Source organism: Poeciliopsis prolifica, unplaced genomic scaffold (genome assembly GCF_027474105.1).
Source record: "Poeciliopsis prolifica strain line A6 unplaced genomic scaffold, Auburn_PproV2 SCAFFOLD037, whole genome shotgun sequence".
NCBI lineage: Eukaryota > Metazoa > Chordata > Actinopteri > Cyprinodontiformes > Poeciliidae > Poeciliopsis > Poeciliopsis prolifica.
In genome coordinates, this window is record NW_026562412.1 from 596,804 (window position 1) to 610,569 (window position 13,766).

At 46.8% G+C, this 13,766-nt stretch overlaps 1 protein-coding gene and 5 long non-coding RNA genes across 6 annotated transcripts; all 6 read right to left on the minus strand.

The window, feature by feature from the left end:
- Window positions 1–2,456: 2,456 nt before the first annotated feature.
- Window positions 2,457–3,100, minus strand: LOC129374807 (uncharacterized). Its single transcript, XR_008607541.1, has 4 exons — window positions 3,061–3,100; window positions 2,852–2,964; window positions 2,599–2,705; window positions 2,457–2,468 (listed from the first exon to the last, which is right to left on the minus strand). It is a non-coding gene; the product is annotated as an uncharacterized LOC129374807 (long non-coding RNA).
- A 640-nt stretch (window positions 3,101–3,740) lies between these two features.
- LOC129374808 (uncharacterized) lies at window positions 3,741–4,173 on the minus strand. The gene is made up of 3 exons (XR_008607542.1): window positions 4,132–4,173; window positions 3,932–4,035; window positions 3,741–3,847 (listed from the first exon to the last, which is right to left on the minus strand). It is a non-coding gene; the product is annotated as an uncharacterized LOC129374808 (long non-coding RNA).
- A 219-nt stretch (window positions 4,174–4,392) lies between these two features.
- On the minus strand, window positions 4,393–8,922 carry LOC129374648 (uncharacterized). Its single transcript, XM_055053167.1, has 15 exons — window positions 8,841–8,922; window positions 8,019–8,164; window positions 7,723–7,934; window positions 7,523–7,626; window positions 7,320–7,438; window positions 7,048–7,212; window positions 6,652–6,851; window positions 6,442–6,554; window positions 6,195–6,301; window positions 5,969–6,064; window positions 5,454–5,662; window positions 5,251–5,345; window positions 4,822–4,849; window positions 4,647–4,728; window positions 4,393–4,572 (listed from the first exon to the last, which is right to left on the minus strand). The coding sequence occupies exons 1-15, from the start codon at window positions 8,920–8,922 to the stop codon at window positions 4,393–4,395; spliced, it is 1,938 nt and encodes a 645-aa protein (XP_054909142.1).
- Window positions 8,923–11,651: 2,729 nt separating this feature from the next.
- On the minus strand, window positions 11,652–12,139 carry LOC129374822 (uncharacterized). Its single transcript, XR_008607550.1, has 4 exons — window positions 12,128–12,139; window positions 12,004–12,031; window positions 11,829–11,910; window positions 11,652–11,754 (listed from the first exon to the last, which is right to left on the minus strand). It is a non-coding gene; the product is annotated as an uncharacterized LOC129374822 (long non-coding RNA).
- Window positions 12,135–12,709, minus strand: LOC129374823 (uncharacterized). Its single transcript, XR_008607551.1, has 4 exons — window positions 12,629–12,709; window positions 12,427–12,521; window positions 12,292–12,317; window positions 12,135–12,147 (listed from the first exon to the last, which is right to left on the minus strand). It is a non-coding gene; the product is annotated as an uncharacterized LOC129374823 (long non-coding RNA).
- Window positions 12,710–12,719: 10 nt separating this feature from the next.
- On the minus strand, window positions 12,720–13,720 carry LOC129374824 (uncharacterized). Its single transcript, XR_008607552.1, has 4 exons — window positions 13,623–13,720; window positions 13,370–13,476; window positions 13,063–13,239; window positions 12,720–12,836 (listed from the first exon to the last, which is right to left on the minus strand). It is a non-coding gene; the product is annotated as an uncharacterized LOC129374824 (long non-coding RNA).
- Between the last annotated feature and the right edge of the window lie 46 nt (window positions 13,721–13,766).

Below are 13,766 nucleotides of genomic sequence, written 5' to 3' on the forward strand. Positions count from 1 at the left end.
ACCTGAGAGAGGAGACAGTTTCGACAGGACTTCGGCCTGCAACGATAGAAAACGAGAATTCAGCTTGAAGTCATTGTGGAACTTTGGAGTAGAAAATTCGGCAGATCCCCCTTAAATCTTGTCAACCGCTTTAGTCACTCACACTGGAGAAGTTGGGATAAAGGGCTTGCAGATCCTCTACGCTGGCAAATTGAGAGAAATTGCCAAAGTTGGCCTGTAGCCAGAGCTGACTACTATTGGCGGATGACACACAGCCTGGGTCTGCAAAACAACAGGAGTCAGAACACCGCCTGGTGTACAGTCACTACTTTACCAAGGAGGCCCGGTGAGCCTGCGTGCACTTACCTGGCAAATCCTTTCTGGAAAGGAATGGTTGGATGAAGTGAGTAAAGACTGCTCGCTTTCTGTCGTTGTCCATCAGTGGGCTTTGGTTGCTGAATGCTCCGATGCTAAAATTTTGAGCGAGGGATTTTAACGTCAAAGGAGTCTGCCAGTTTCTTTGAGATACTGCGAACGCTCATGCAATAAGTCCTCCAGGTACTTACACAATCTGGTAGGTCTGGCAGCTGAAGTTGTAGGTGCCAAGGCAGAAGAGGAAATTTGTTGACGGGGAGGCCAGGAATGGACCGAGATCCATCTGGAACCAGCTTCTAACAAAATCTTCACTCTTCAGTTGAGCCTGTGTGAGGTTTTTAGCAACCACTTCTCTCAGAGCATCAAGAGGATTGGAATAGGCTGCGCTCATGGCGGTGGGGCCTAGAGTTTGGGGAAAGATAGGTAGCATGTAGAAACGACACCAAAAAGCGCTCAGTATTTTTGAAACGACGGCGCTGGATATACCGTGGCGGAGAATGAGGCCAGAGCCTGTCTGAGTACGGGAGAAGCTTTTTGGAAAAGAAGCTGCCAAACTTCCACCACGTACATCTTGTTGCTTTCCAGAGAGCACTTCAAGAGCGTGGCCAAGTTTTCTGCTGAGAGTCGTCTTGTCTGAAGAAGAAATAAATCAAACTCTGAGCACGTGAGGTTGTTTTGGGTTTACAGCTTGCAATCAAACATTACCGGGGCACAGACGTGTTCAGTGATGGTGAAGTTGCACACGGCTTCAGTAGAATTGTCATCTTCCAGTGCGTGGAGTTGAGAGCTGTGCAACGTAACCATAAAACAATGCAGCTTGGTTACATTGGCCAAACCCACTTGCTAGCACTGCATCACATAAGACAGTCATCGGCTTACCTGTCTACCTCGGAGCAGATGAGTTTTTCTGTAAAAACACCAAATTGTGCATGAGCTACTGCTATTTGACACGTGATATGTTTCATCAATTCATAGATGGGTTATTCTCAGCAAACTTACCATCAACGTGTGTGTCTTTGCACTGGGGACAAACAAAGCAGCAACTGTTAGGTCAGTGGCAAAAGCTACATAGACTTATACAACGGCAATGTGCCACCCTTAGTCCTGTAAATGAACATGACGTGGGGTCTCTTTGCCGTGAGAAACACCTTTGAGCCTTAGCTTACCGTGAAAGAATCCAGTGTTGCACAATCTGTTTGAAAGAAAGTTGAAATTAGACGTGGCTTGAAACATGTCTCTTAAAGTGAGAGTTGCACCGGGCTTCTGAAGGAATTTCTCCGCGAAGCATTGGCCACACGTACCTGGGAAGGCCTCCTGCAGTGATTCCAGGCTTGACCTCACGTCCATTGAAATTTGCGGTGGCAGGATCTTCAGGCTTTCCATTAGGCCAGTGACTCTGAAAAGAAGGAAGGAAAACCGTCATTCAGGGGACTGGTATGGAACCGTAGTTCGATGTGGATCAAATGCCAAGGATCATATTCCTATCTTAGGGGTTTGGTCTCACATCGCTCCGTAGGCTTCACAGCTGATGTTACCGGGTATCACCCGCAGGCTGTCTGGTTGGATGCTTGCTATCACAGGAATCAAATAAACTTGAAACCACAGCTGGTAGTCTTGTACCTCAAAGTCGTCAAATTTAAGAGCCAGGCTGCTCAGAGTCAGGTTTAAGATGGTCTCTCGTACCGCCACATTTTGGATGTAGGTTTGTTTGTCTGTTAGGGAAAGCAGGAAAATTGTAACTCGGGAGGACCTTTCATTCCAAGAGCATCCCGCAAAGAGCTGGACAAGGTCCGTGGCAAAGCTTCGGACTCTGCGTTCATCGAAACCAACACAAAAGATTTCTTGGCCAACATTTGATCTGCCAATCATTTGAAATGCCTTCATTTACCTAGAAGGAAAACTTTGGAGCAAAATAACAAAGTTAAAGTTTGGCATTTACCTGCTGGAGTGACTGTGTGAACACCAGGAAAAACTGACCAAGCTGCTCCACATTGCCGGGCTCTGTCAAGTTTGTGAGCACCTCCTTTACGAGGGTGGCATCCTCCAGAGCATTGCTGCCTGGATCTGTCAGAAGCTCAGCTTTCTGTTTGGGTGAAAGAACGCACAAGTGCTCCCTGATGAAACAAACCGAGAGAACAGGTGAATTTCATTTCTCTTTCATGTGACGCCGCGTGTGCGCCCGCCACAAAGAGGAGACTGTGCCCGCGTTCTCGCAGAGCATCTACAGTAGGATGTGTGGCTTACCTGAGAGAGGTTGAAGAATTTGAGCTCAAAATATGTGGCGTATTGAGAAAATGGGCCCAGGTTTGTTTCCACCCACTGGGAATCGGTCTGGATGTTTACCCTGCAAGCTAAGGCACATACATGTATGTACATATCAGCTTTCCTTTCCTCTGACTATTTCGTCCATTTCTGTTTTAATTCTTATGAGGGATTTGTACTTTCCCATCAACGTGGCCGTGGCCGAGACGCCACGGTGTCAATGTGGAAAACTTACCTGGCCGGTTGATGACATCAGCAGAGTTTTTCAGGTACTGCAGCAAAACAGCTGCAATTTCTTCTTGTCTTTCCTGAGCTACGGCAGACACAACTTTGCCCATCCCACTCACGCTGCAAAGATTGGAATAAATCTTTTAGACACGGTCCCTTAAGAGTTCTCTGTGATTTGGAGCTTTCAAACGTCGATGTCCTTGATACACAACTCACATGACATGGTATTTTGTGCAGTTGATGTTGGTGATTACATTGGAGCATTTGTGGAGTGAAACTTGGGAGAACCGGGACCAGTTTGACATGGAACCAGTCAAAAAGATCCTTTTCAGGGAACTCTGGGAAAGAGGGACCGACGATGATGTAGGTCCTGTTCATGATGCGATCTCTGACGTCAACTTGAAACTCTGGGACCTAAATATTTATGACAGGAGACAAATCCAACACCACTCAGTTGCTACGATGCGAGCCCACCGTGTCGTACTCATGAAAAGTGGCAAAAACAGTAGGGGTCCTATGAATTACTGCAATATTACGATTTGAATAGCTTTCCAATACCATTGACATAGCTTTTCAAACCGGGACTCTTGTGCCACTTGAAGGTGTAGCTTACCTCCTTCTCTGTAAGTTTGGTAAAGAATGCGTCCACGTTTTCAACAGCGTTTCCAACCTGCAGTCGCTCAAAGACTCGATCGACAAGTCGTGTGTCATTCGAGATGTCTGTGCTCAGCAGAAACTCTGCTACCTGAGAGGGAGACAGTTTCGACAGGGACTTCGGCCTGCAACGATAGAAAACGAGAATTCAGCTTGAAGTCATTGTGGAACTTTGGAGTAGAAAATTCGGCAGATCCCCTTAAATCTTGTCAACCGCTTTAGTCACTCACACTGGAGAAGTTGGGATAAAGGGCTTGCAGATCCTCTACACTGGCAAATTGAGAGAAATTGCCAAAGTTGGCCTGTAGCCAGAGCTGACTACTATTGGCGGATGACACACAGCCTGGGTCTGCAAAACAACAGGAGTCAGAACACCGCCTGGTGTACAGTCACTACTTTACCAAGGAGGCCCGGTGAGCCTGCGTGCACTTACCTGGCAAATCCTTTCTGGAAAGGAATGGTTGGATGAAGTGAGTAAAGACTGCTCGCTTTCTGTCGTTGTCCATCAGTGGGCTTTGGTTGCTGAATGCTCCGATGCTAAAATTTTGAGCGAGGGATTTTAACGTCAAAGGAGTCTGCCAGTTTCTTTGAGATACTGCGAACGCTCATGCAATAAGTCCTCCAGGTACTTACACAATCTGGTAGGTCTGGCAGCTGAAGTTGTAGGTGCCAAGGGAAGAGGAAATTTGTTGACGGGGAGGCCAGGAATGGACCGAGATCCATCTGGAACCAGCTTCTAACAAAATCTTCACTCTTCAGTTGAGCCTGTGTGAGGTTTTTAGCAACCACTTCTCTCAGAGCATCAAGAGGATTGGAATAGGCTGCGCTCATGGCGGTGGGGGCCTAGAGTTTGGGGAAAGATAGGTAGCATGTAGAAACGACACCAAAAAGCGCTCAGTATTTTTGAAACGACGGCGCTGGATATACCGTGGCGGAGAATGAGGCCAGAGCCTGTCTGAGTACGGGAGAAGCTTTTTGGAAAAGAAGCTGCCAAACTTCCACCACGTACATCCGGTTGCTTTCCAGAGAGCACTTCAAGAGCGTGGCCAAGTTTTCTGCTGAGAGTCGTCTTGTCTGAAGAAGAAATAAATCAAACTCTGAGCACGTGAGGTTGTTTTGGGTTTACAGCTTGCAATCAAACATCTTACCGGGGCACAGGCGTGTTCAGTGATGGTGAAGTTGCACACGGCTTCAGTAGAATTGTCATCTTCCAGTGCTTGGAGTTGAGAGCTGTGCAACGTAACCATAAAACAATGCAGCTTTGGTTACATTGGCCAAACCCACTTGCTAGCACTGCATCACATAAGACAGTCATCGGCTTACCTGTCTACCTCGGAGCAGATGAGTTTTTCTGTAAAAACACCAAAATTGTGCATGAGCTACTGCTATTTGACACGTGATATGTTGTTTCATCAATTCATAGATGGGTTATTCTCAGCAAACTTACCATCAACGTGTGTGTCTTTGCACTGGGGACAAACAAAGCAGCAACTGTTAGGTCAGTGGCAAAAGCTACATAGACTTATACAACGGCAATGTGCCACCCTCTAGTCCTGTAAATGAACATGACGTGGGGTCTCTTTGCCGTGAGAAACACCTTTGAGCCTTAGCTTACCGTGAAAGAATCCAGTGTTGCACAATCTGTTTGAAAGGAAGTTGAAATTAGACGTGGCTTGAAACATGTCTCTTAAAGTGAGAGTTGCACCGGGCTTTTCTGAAGGAATTTCTCCGCGAAGCATTGGCCACACGTACCTGGGAAGGCCTCCTGCAGTGATTCCAGGCTTGACCTCACGTCCATTGAAATTTGCGGTGGCAGGATCTTCAGGCTTTCCATTAGGCCAGTGACTCTGAAAAGAAGGAAGGAAAACCGTCATTCAGGGGACTGGTATGGAACCGTAGTTCGATGTGGATCAAATGCCAAGGATCATATTCCTATCTTAGGGGTTTGGTCTCACATCGCTCCGTAGGCTTCACAGCTGATGTTACCGGGTATCACCCGCAGGCTGTCTGGTTGGATGCTTGCTATCACAGGAATCAAATAAACTTGAAACCACAGCTGGTAGTCTTGTACCTCAAAGTCGTCAAATTTAAGAGCCAGGCTGCTCAGAGTCAGGTTTAAGATGGTCTCTCGTACCGCCACATTTTGGATGTAGGTTGTGTTTGTCTGTTAGGGAAAGCAGGAAAATTGTAACTCGGGAGGACCTTTCATTCCAAGAGCATCCCGCAAAGAGCTGGACAAGGTCCGTGGCAAGCTTCGGACTCTGCGTTCATCGAAACCAACACAAAAGATTTCTTGGCCAACATTTGATCTGCCAATCATTTGAAATGCCTTCATTTACCTAGAAGGAAAACTTTGGAGCAAAATAACAAAGTTAAAGTTTGGCATTTACCTGCTGGAGTGACTGTGTGAACACCAGGAAAAAACTGACCAAGCTGCTCCACATTGCCGGGCTCTGTCAAGTTTGAGCACCTCCTTTACGAGGGTGGCATCCTCCAGAGCATTGCTGCCTGGATCTGTCAGAAGCTCAGCTTTCTGTTTGGGTGAAAGAACGCTCACAAGTGCTCCCTGATGAAACAAACCGAGAGAACAGGTGAATTTCATTTCTCTTTCATGTGACGCCGCGTGTGCGCCCGCCACAAAGAGGAGACTGTGCCCGCGTTCTCGCAGAGCATCTACAGTAGGATGTGTGGCTTACCTGAGAGAGGTTGAAGAATTTGAGCTCAAAATATGTGGCGTATTGAGAAAATGGGCCCAGGTTTGTTTCCACCCACTGGGAATCGGTCTGGATGTTTACCCTGCAAGCTAAGGCACATACATGTACATATCAGCTTTCCTTTCCTCTGACTATTTCGTCCATTTCTGTTAATTCTTATGAGGGATTTGTACTTTCCCATCAACGTGGCCGTGGCCGAGACGCCACGGTGTTAATGTGGAAAACTTACCTGGCCGGTTGATGACATCAGCAGAGTTTTTCAGGTACTGCAGCAAAACAGCTGCAATTTCTTCTTGTCTTTCCTGAGCTACGGCAGACACAACTTTGCCCATCCCACTCACGCTGCAAAGATTGGAATAAATCTTTTAGACACGGTCCCTTAAGAGTTCTCTGTGATTTGGAGCTTTCAAAACGTCGATGTCCTTGATACACAACTCACATGACATGGTATTTTGTGCAGTTGATGTTGGTGATTACATCTTGGAGCATTTGTGGAGTGAAACTTGGGAGAACCGGGACCAGTTTGACATGGAACCAGTCAAAAAGATCCTTTTCAGGGAACTCTGGGAAAGAGGGACCGACGATGATGTAGGTCCTGTTCATGATGCGATCTCTGACGTCAACTTGAAACTCTGGGACCTAAATATTTATGACAGGAGACAAACAACACCACTCAGTTGCTACGATGCGAGCCCACCGTGTCGTACTCATGAAAAGTGGCAAAAACAGTAGGGTCCTATGAATTACTGCAATATTACGATTTGAATAGCTTTCCAATACCATTGACATAGCTTTTCAAACCGGGACTCTTGTGCCACTTGAAGGTGTAGCTTACCTCCTTCTCTGTAAGTTTGGTAAAGAATGCGTCCACGTTTTCAACAGCGTTTCCAACCTGCAGTCGCTCAAAGACTCGATCGACAAGTCGTGTGTCATTCGAGATGTCTGTGCTCAGCAGAAACTCTGCTACCTGAGAGGGAGACAGTTTCGACAGGACTTCGGCCTGCAACGATAGAAAACGAGAATTCAGCTTGAAGTCATTGTGGAACTTTGGAGTAGAAAATTCGGCAGATCCCCCCTTAAATCTTGTCAACCGCTTTAGTCACTCACACTGGAGAAGTTGGGATAAAGGGCTTGCAGATCCTCTACGCTGGCAAATTGAGAGAAATTGCCAAAGTTGGCCTGTAGCCAGAGCTGACTACTATTGGCGGATGACACACAGCCTGGGTCTGCAAAACAACAGGAGTCAGAACACCGCCTGGTGTACAGTCACTACTTTACCAAGGAGGCCCGGTGAGCCTGCGTGCACTTACCTGGCAAATCCTTTCTGGAAAGGAATGGTTGGATGAAGTGAGTAAAGACTGCTCGCTTTCTGTCGTTGTCCATCAGTGGGCTTTGGTTGCTGAATGCTCCGATGCTAAAATTTTGAGCGAGGGATTTTAACGTCAAAGGAGTCTGCCAGTTTCTTTGAGATACTGAGAACGCTCATGCAATAAGTCCTCCAGGTACTTACACAATCTGGTAGGTCTGGCAGCTGAAGTTGTAGGTGCCAAGGCAGAAGAGGAAATTTGTTGACGGGGAGGCCAGGAATGGACCGAGATCCATCTGGAACCAGCTTCTAACAAAATCTTCACTCTTCAGTTGAGCCTGTGTGAGGTTTTTAGCAACCACTTCTCTCAGAGCATCAAGAGGATTGGAATAGGCTGCGCTCATGGCGGTGGGGGCCTAGAGTTTGGGGAAAGATAGGTAGCATGTAGAAACGACACCAAAAAGCGCTCAGTATTTTTGAAACGACGGCGCTGGATATACCGTGGCGGAGAATGAGGCCAGAGCCTGTCTGAGTACGGGAGAAGCTTTTTGGAAAAGAAGCTGCCAAACTTCCACCACGTACATCCGGTTGCTTTCCAGAGAGCACTTCAGAGCGTGGCCAAGTTTTCTGCTGAGAGTCGTCTTGTCTGAAGAAGAAATAAATCAAACTCTGAGCACGTGAGGTTGTTTTGGGTTTACAGCTTGCAATCAAACATCTTACCGGGGCACAGGCGTGTTCAGTGATGGTGAAGTTGCACACGGCTTCAGTAGAATTGTCATCTTCCAGTGCGTGGAGTTGAGAGCTGTGCAACGTAACCATAAAACAATGCAGCTTTGGTTACATTGGCCAAACCCACTTGCTAGCACTGCATCACATAAGACAGTCATCGGCTTACCTGTCTACCTCGGAGCAGATGAGTTTTTCTGTAAAAACACCAAAATTGTGCATGAGCTACTGCTATTTGACACGTGATATGTTGTTTCATCAATTCATAGATGGGTTATTGTCAGCAAACTTACCATCAACGTGTGTGTCTTTGCACTGGGGACAAACAAAGCAGCAACTGTTAGGTCAGTGGCAAAAGCTACATAGACTTATACAACGGCAATGTGCCACCTCTAGTCCTGTAAATGAACATGACGTGGGGTCTCTTTGCCGTGAGAAACACCTTTGAGCCTTAGCTTACCGTGAAAGAATCCAGTGTTGCACAATCTGTTTGAAAGAAAGTTGAAATTAGACGTGGCTTGAACATGTCTCTTAAAGTGAGAGTTGCACCGGGCTTTTCTGAAGGAATTTCTCCGCGAAGCATTGGCCACACGTACCTGGGAAGGCCTCCTGCAGTGATTCCAGGCTTGACCTCACGTCCATTGAAATTTGCGGTGGCAGGATCTTCAGGCTTTCCATTAGGCCAGTGACTCTGAAAAGAAGGAAGGAAAACCGTCATTCAGGGGACTGGTATGGAACCGTAGTTCGATGTGGATCAAATGCCAAGGATCATATTCCTATCTTAGGGGTTTGGTCTCACATCGCTCCGTAGGCTTCACAGCTGATGTTACCGGGTATCACCCGCAGGCTGTCTGGTTGGATGCTTGCTACAGGAATCAAATAAACTTGAAACCACAGCTGGTAGTCTTGTACCTCAAAGTCGTCAAATTTAAGAGCCAGGCTGCTCAGAGTCAGGTTTAAGATGGTCTCTCGTACCGCCACATTTTGGATGTAGGTTGTGTTTGTCTGTTAGGGAAAGCAGGAAAATTGTAACTCGGGAGGACCTTTCATTCCAAGAGCATCCCGCAAAGAGCTGGACAAGGTCCGTGGCAAAGCTTCGGACTCTGCGTTCATCGAAACCAACACAAAAGATTTCTTGGCCAACATTTGATCTGCCAACCATTTGAAATACCTTCATTTACCTAGAAGGAAAACTTTGGAGCAAAATAACAAAGTTAAAGTTTGGCATTTACCTGCTGGAGTGACTGTGTGAACACCAGGAAAAACTGACCAAGCTGCTCCACATTGCCGGGCTCTGTCAAGTTTGTGAGCACCTCCTTTACGAGGTGGCATCCTCCAGAGCATTGCTGCCTGGATCTGTCAGAAGCTCAGCTTTCTGTTTGGGTGAAAGAACGCTCACAAGTGCCCTGATGAAACAAACCGAGAGAACAGGTGAATTTCATTTCTCTTTCATGTGACGCCGCGTGTGCGCCCGCCACAAAGAGGAGACTGTGCCCGCGTTCTCGCAGATCATCTACAGTAGGATGTGTGGCTTACCTGAGAGAGGTTGAAGAATTTGAGCTCAAAATATGTGGCGTATTGAGAAAATGGGCCCAGGTTTGTTTCCACCACTGGGAATCGGTCTGGATGTTTACCCTGCAAGCTAAGGCACATACATGTACGTACATATCAGCTTTCCTTTCCTCTGACTATTTCGTCCATTTCTGTTTTAATTCTTATGAGGGATTTGTACTTTCCCATCAACGTGGCCGTGGCCGAGACGCCACGGTGTTAATGTGGAAAACTTACCTGGCCGGTTGATGACATCAGCAGAGTTTTTCAGGTACTGCAGCAAAACAGCTGCAATTTCTTCTTGTCTTTCCTGAGCTACGGCAGACACAACTTTGCCCATCCCACTCACGCTGCAAAGATTGGAATAAATCTTTTAGACACGGTCCCTTAAGAGTTCTCTGTGATTTGGAGCTTTCAAAACGTCGATGTCCTTGATACACAACTCACATGACATGGTATTTTGTGCAGTTGATGTTGGTGATTACATCTTGGAGCATTTGTGGAGTGAAACTTGGGAGAACCGGGACCAGTTTGACATGGAACCAGTCAAAAAGATCCTTTTCAGGGAACTCTGGGAAAGAGGGACCGACGATGATGTAGGTCCTGTTCATGATGCGATCTCTGACGTCAACTTGAAACTCTGGGACCTAAATATTTATGACAGGAGACAAATCCAACACCACTCAGTTGCTACGATGCGAGCCCACCGTGTCGTACTCATGAAAAGTGGCAAAAACAGTAGGGTCCTATGAATTACTGCAATATTACGATTTGAATAGCTTTCCAATACCATTGACATAGCTTTTCAAACCGGGACTCTTGTGCCACTTGAAGGTGTAGCTTACCTCCTTCTCTGTAAGTTTGGTAAAGAATGCGTCCACGTTTTCAACAGCGTTTCCAACCTGCAGTCGCTCAAAGACTCGATCGACAAGTCGTGTGTCATTCGAGATGTCTGTGCTCAGCAGAAACTCTGCTACCTGAGAGGGAGACAGTTTTGACAGGACTTCGGCCTGCAACGATAGAAAACGAGAATTCAGCTTGAAGTCATTGTGGAACTTTGGAGTAGAAAATTCGGCAGATCCCCCCTTAAATCTTGTCAACCGCTTTAGTCACTCACACTGGAGAAGTTGGGATAAAGGGCTTGCAGATCCTCTACGCTGGCAAATTGAGAGAAATTGCCAAAGTTGGCCTGTAGCCAGAGCTGACTACTATTGGCGGATGACACACAGCCTGGGTCTGCAAAACAACAGGAGTCAGAACACCGCCTGGTGTACAGTCACTACTTTACCAAGGAGGCCCGGTGAGCCTGCGTGCACTTACCTGGCAAATCCTTTCTGGAAAGGAATGGTTGGATGAAGTGAGTAAAGACTGCTCGCTTTCTGTCGTTGTCCATCAGTGGGCTTTGGTTGCTGAATGCTCCGATGCTAAAATTTTGAGCGAGGGATTTTAACGTCAAAGGAGTCTGCCAGTTTCTTTGAGATACTGCGAACGCTCATGCAATAAGTCCTCCAGGTACTTACACAATCTGGTAGGTCTGGCAGCTGAAGTTGTAGGTGCCAAGGCAGAAGAGGAAATTTGTTGACGGGGAGGCCAGGAATGGACCGAGATCCATCTGGAACCAGCTTCTAACAAAATCTTCACTCTTCAGTTGAGCCTGTGTGAGGTTTTTAGCAACCACTTCTCTCAGAGCATCAAGAGGATTGGAATAGGCTGCTCATGGCGGTGGGGGCCTAGAGTTTGGGAAAGATAGGTAGCATGTAGAAACGACACCAAAAAGCGCTCAGTATTTTTGAAACGACGGCGCTGGATATACCGTGGCGGAGAATGAGGCCAGAGCCTGTCTGAGTACGGAGAAGCTTTTTGGAAAAGAAGCTGCCAAACTTCCACCACGTACATCCGGTTGCTTTCCAGAGAGCACTTCAAGAGCGTGGCCAAGTTTTCTGCTGAGAGTCGTCTTGTCTGAAGAAGAAATAAATCAAACTCTGAGCACGTGAGGTTGTTTTGGGTTTACAGCTTGCAATCAAACATCTTACCGGGGCACAGGCGTGTTCAGTGATGGTGAAGTTGCACACGGCTTCAGTAGAATTGTCATCTTCCAGTGCGTGGAGTTGAGAGCTGTGCAACGTAACCATAAAACAATGCAGCTTTGGTTACATTGGCCAAACCCACTTGCTAGCACTGCATCACATAAGACAGTCATCGGCTTACCTGTCTACCTCGGAGCAGATGAGTTTTTCTGTAAAAACACCAAAATTGTGCATGAGCTACTGCTATTTGACACGTGATATGTTGTTTCATCAATTCATAGATGGGTTATTCTCAGCAAACTTACCATCAACGTGTGTCTTTGCACTGGGGACAAACAAAGCAGCAACTGTTAGGTCAGTGGCAAAAGCTACATAGACTTATACAACGGCAATGTGCCCCTCTAGTCCTGTAAATGAACATGACGTGGGGTCTCTTTGCCGTGAGAAACACCTTTGAGCCTTAGCTTACCGTGAAAGAATCCAGTGTTGCACAATCTGTTTGAAAGAAAGTTGAAATTAGACGTGGCTTGAACATGTCTCTTAAAGTGAGAGTTGCACCGGGCTTTTCTGAAGGAATTTCTCCGCGAAGCATTGGCCACAGTACCTGGGAAGGCCTCCTGCAGTGATTCCAGGCTTGACCTCACGTCCATTGAAATTTGCGGTGGCAGGATCTTCAGGCTTTCCATTAGGCCAGTGACTCTGAAAAGAAGGAAGGAAAACCGTCATTCAGGGGACTGGTATGGAACCGTAGTTCGATGTGGATCAAATGCCAAGGATCATATTCCTATCTTAGGGGTTGGTCTCACATCGCTCCGTAGGCTTCACAGCTGATGTTACCGGGTATCACCCGCAGGCTGTCTGGTTGGATGCTTGCTATCACAGGAATCAATAAACTTGAAACCACAGCTGGTAGTCTTGTACCTCAAAGTCGTCAAATTTAAGAGCCAGGCTGCTCAGAGTCAGGTTTAAGATGGTCTCTCGTACCGCCACATTTTGGATGTAGGTTGTGTTTGTCTGTTAGGGAAAGCAGGAAAATTGTAACTCGGGAGGACCTTTCATTCCAAGAGCATCCCGCAAAGAGCTGGACAAGGTCCGTGGCAAAGCTTCGGACTCTGCGTTCATCGAAACCAACACAAAAGATTTCTTGGCCAACATTGATCTGCCAATCATTTGAAATACCTTCATTTACCTAGAAGGAAAACTTTGGAGCAAAATAACAAAGTTAAAGTTTGGCATTTACCTGCTGGAGTGACTGTGTGAACACCAGGAAAAACTGACCAAGCTGCTCCACATTGCCGGGCTCTGTCAAGTTTGTGAGCACCTCCTTTACGAGGGTGGCATCCTCCAGAGCATTGCTGCCTGGATCTGTCAGAAGCTCAGCTTTCTGTTTGGGTGAAAGAACGCTCACAAGTGCTCCCTGATGAAACAAACCGAGAGAACAGGTGAATTTCATTTCTCTTTCATGTGACGCCGCGTGTGCGCCCGCCACAAAGAGGAGACTGTGCCCGCGTTCTCGCAGATCATCTACAGTAGGATGTGTGGCTTACCTGAGAGAGGTTGAAGAATTTGAGCTCAAAATATGTGGCGTATTGAGAAAATGGGCCCAGGTTTGTTTCCACCCACTGGGAATCGGTCTGGATGTTTACCCTGCAAGCTAAGGCACATACATGTACGTACATATCAGCTTTCCTTTCCTCTGACTATTTCGTCCATTTCTGTTTTAATTCTTATGAGGGATTTGTACTTTCCCATCAACGTGGCCGTGGCCGAGACGCCACGGTGTTAATGTGGAAAACTTACCTGGCCGGTTGATGACATCAGCAGAGTTTTTCAGGTACTGCAGCAAAACAGCTGCAATTTCTTCTTGTCTTTCCTGAGCTACGGCAGACACAACTTTGCCCATCACGCTGCAAAGATTGGAATAAATCTTTTAGACACGGTCCC

Bases quoted from the DNA above. Each gene is read 5' to 3' on its own strand.
- LOC129374648 (XM_055053167.1), bottom strand. From the start codon at position 8,922: ATGGAAAGCCTGAAGATCCTGCCACCGCAAATTTCAATGGACGTGAGG. The intron at 5,346-5,453 runs GTGAGACCAAAC...CCTTCTTTTCAG, and splicing joins TGTGAAGCCTACGGAGCGAT to AGTCACTGGCCTAATGGAAA. The intron at 4,850-5,250 runs GTACGTGTGGCC...GTGTTTTTACAG, and splicing joins ACTGCAGGAGGCCTTCCCAG to AAAAACTCATCTGCTCCGAG.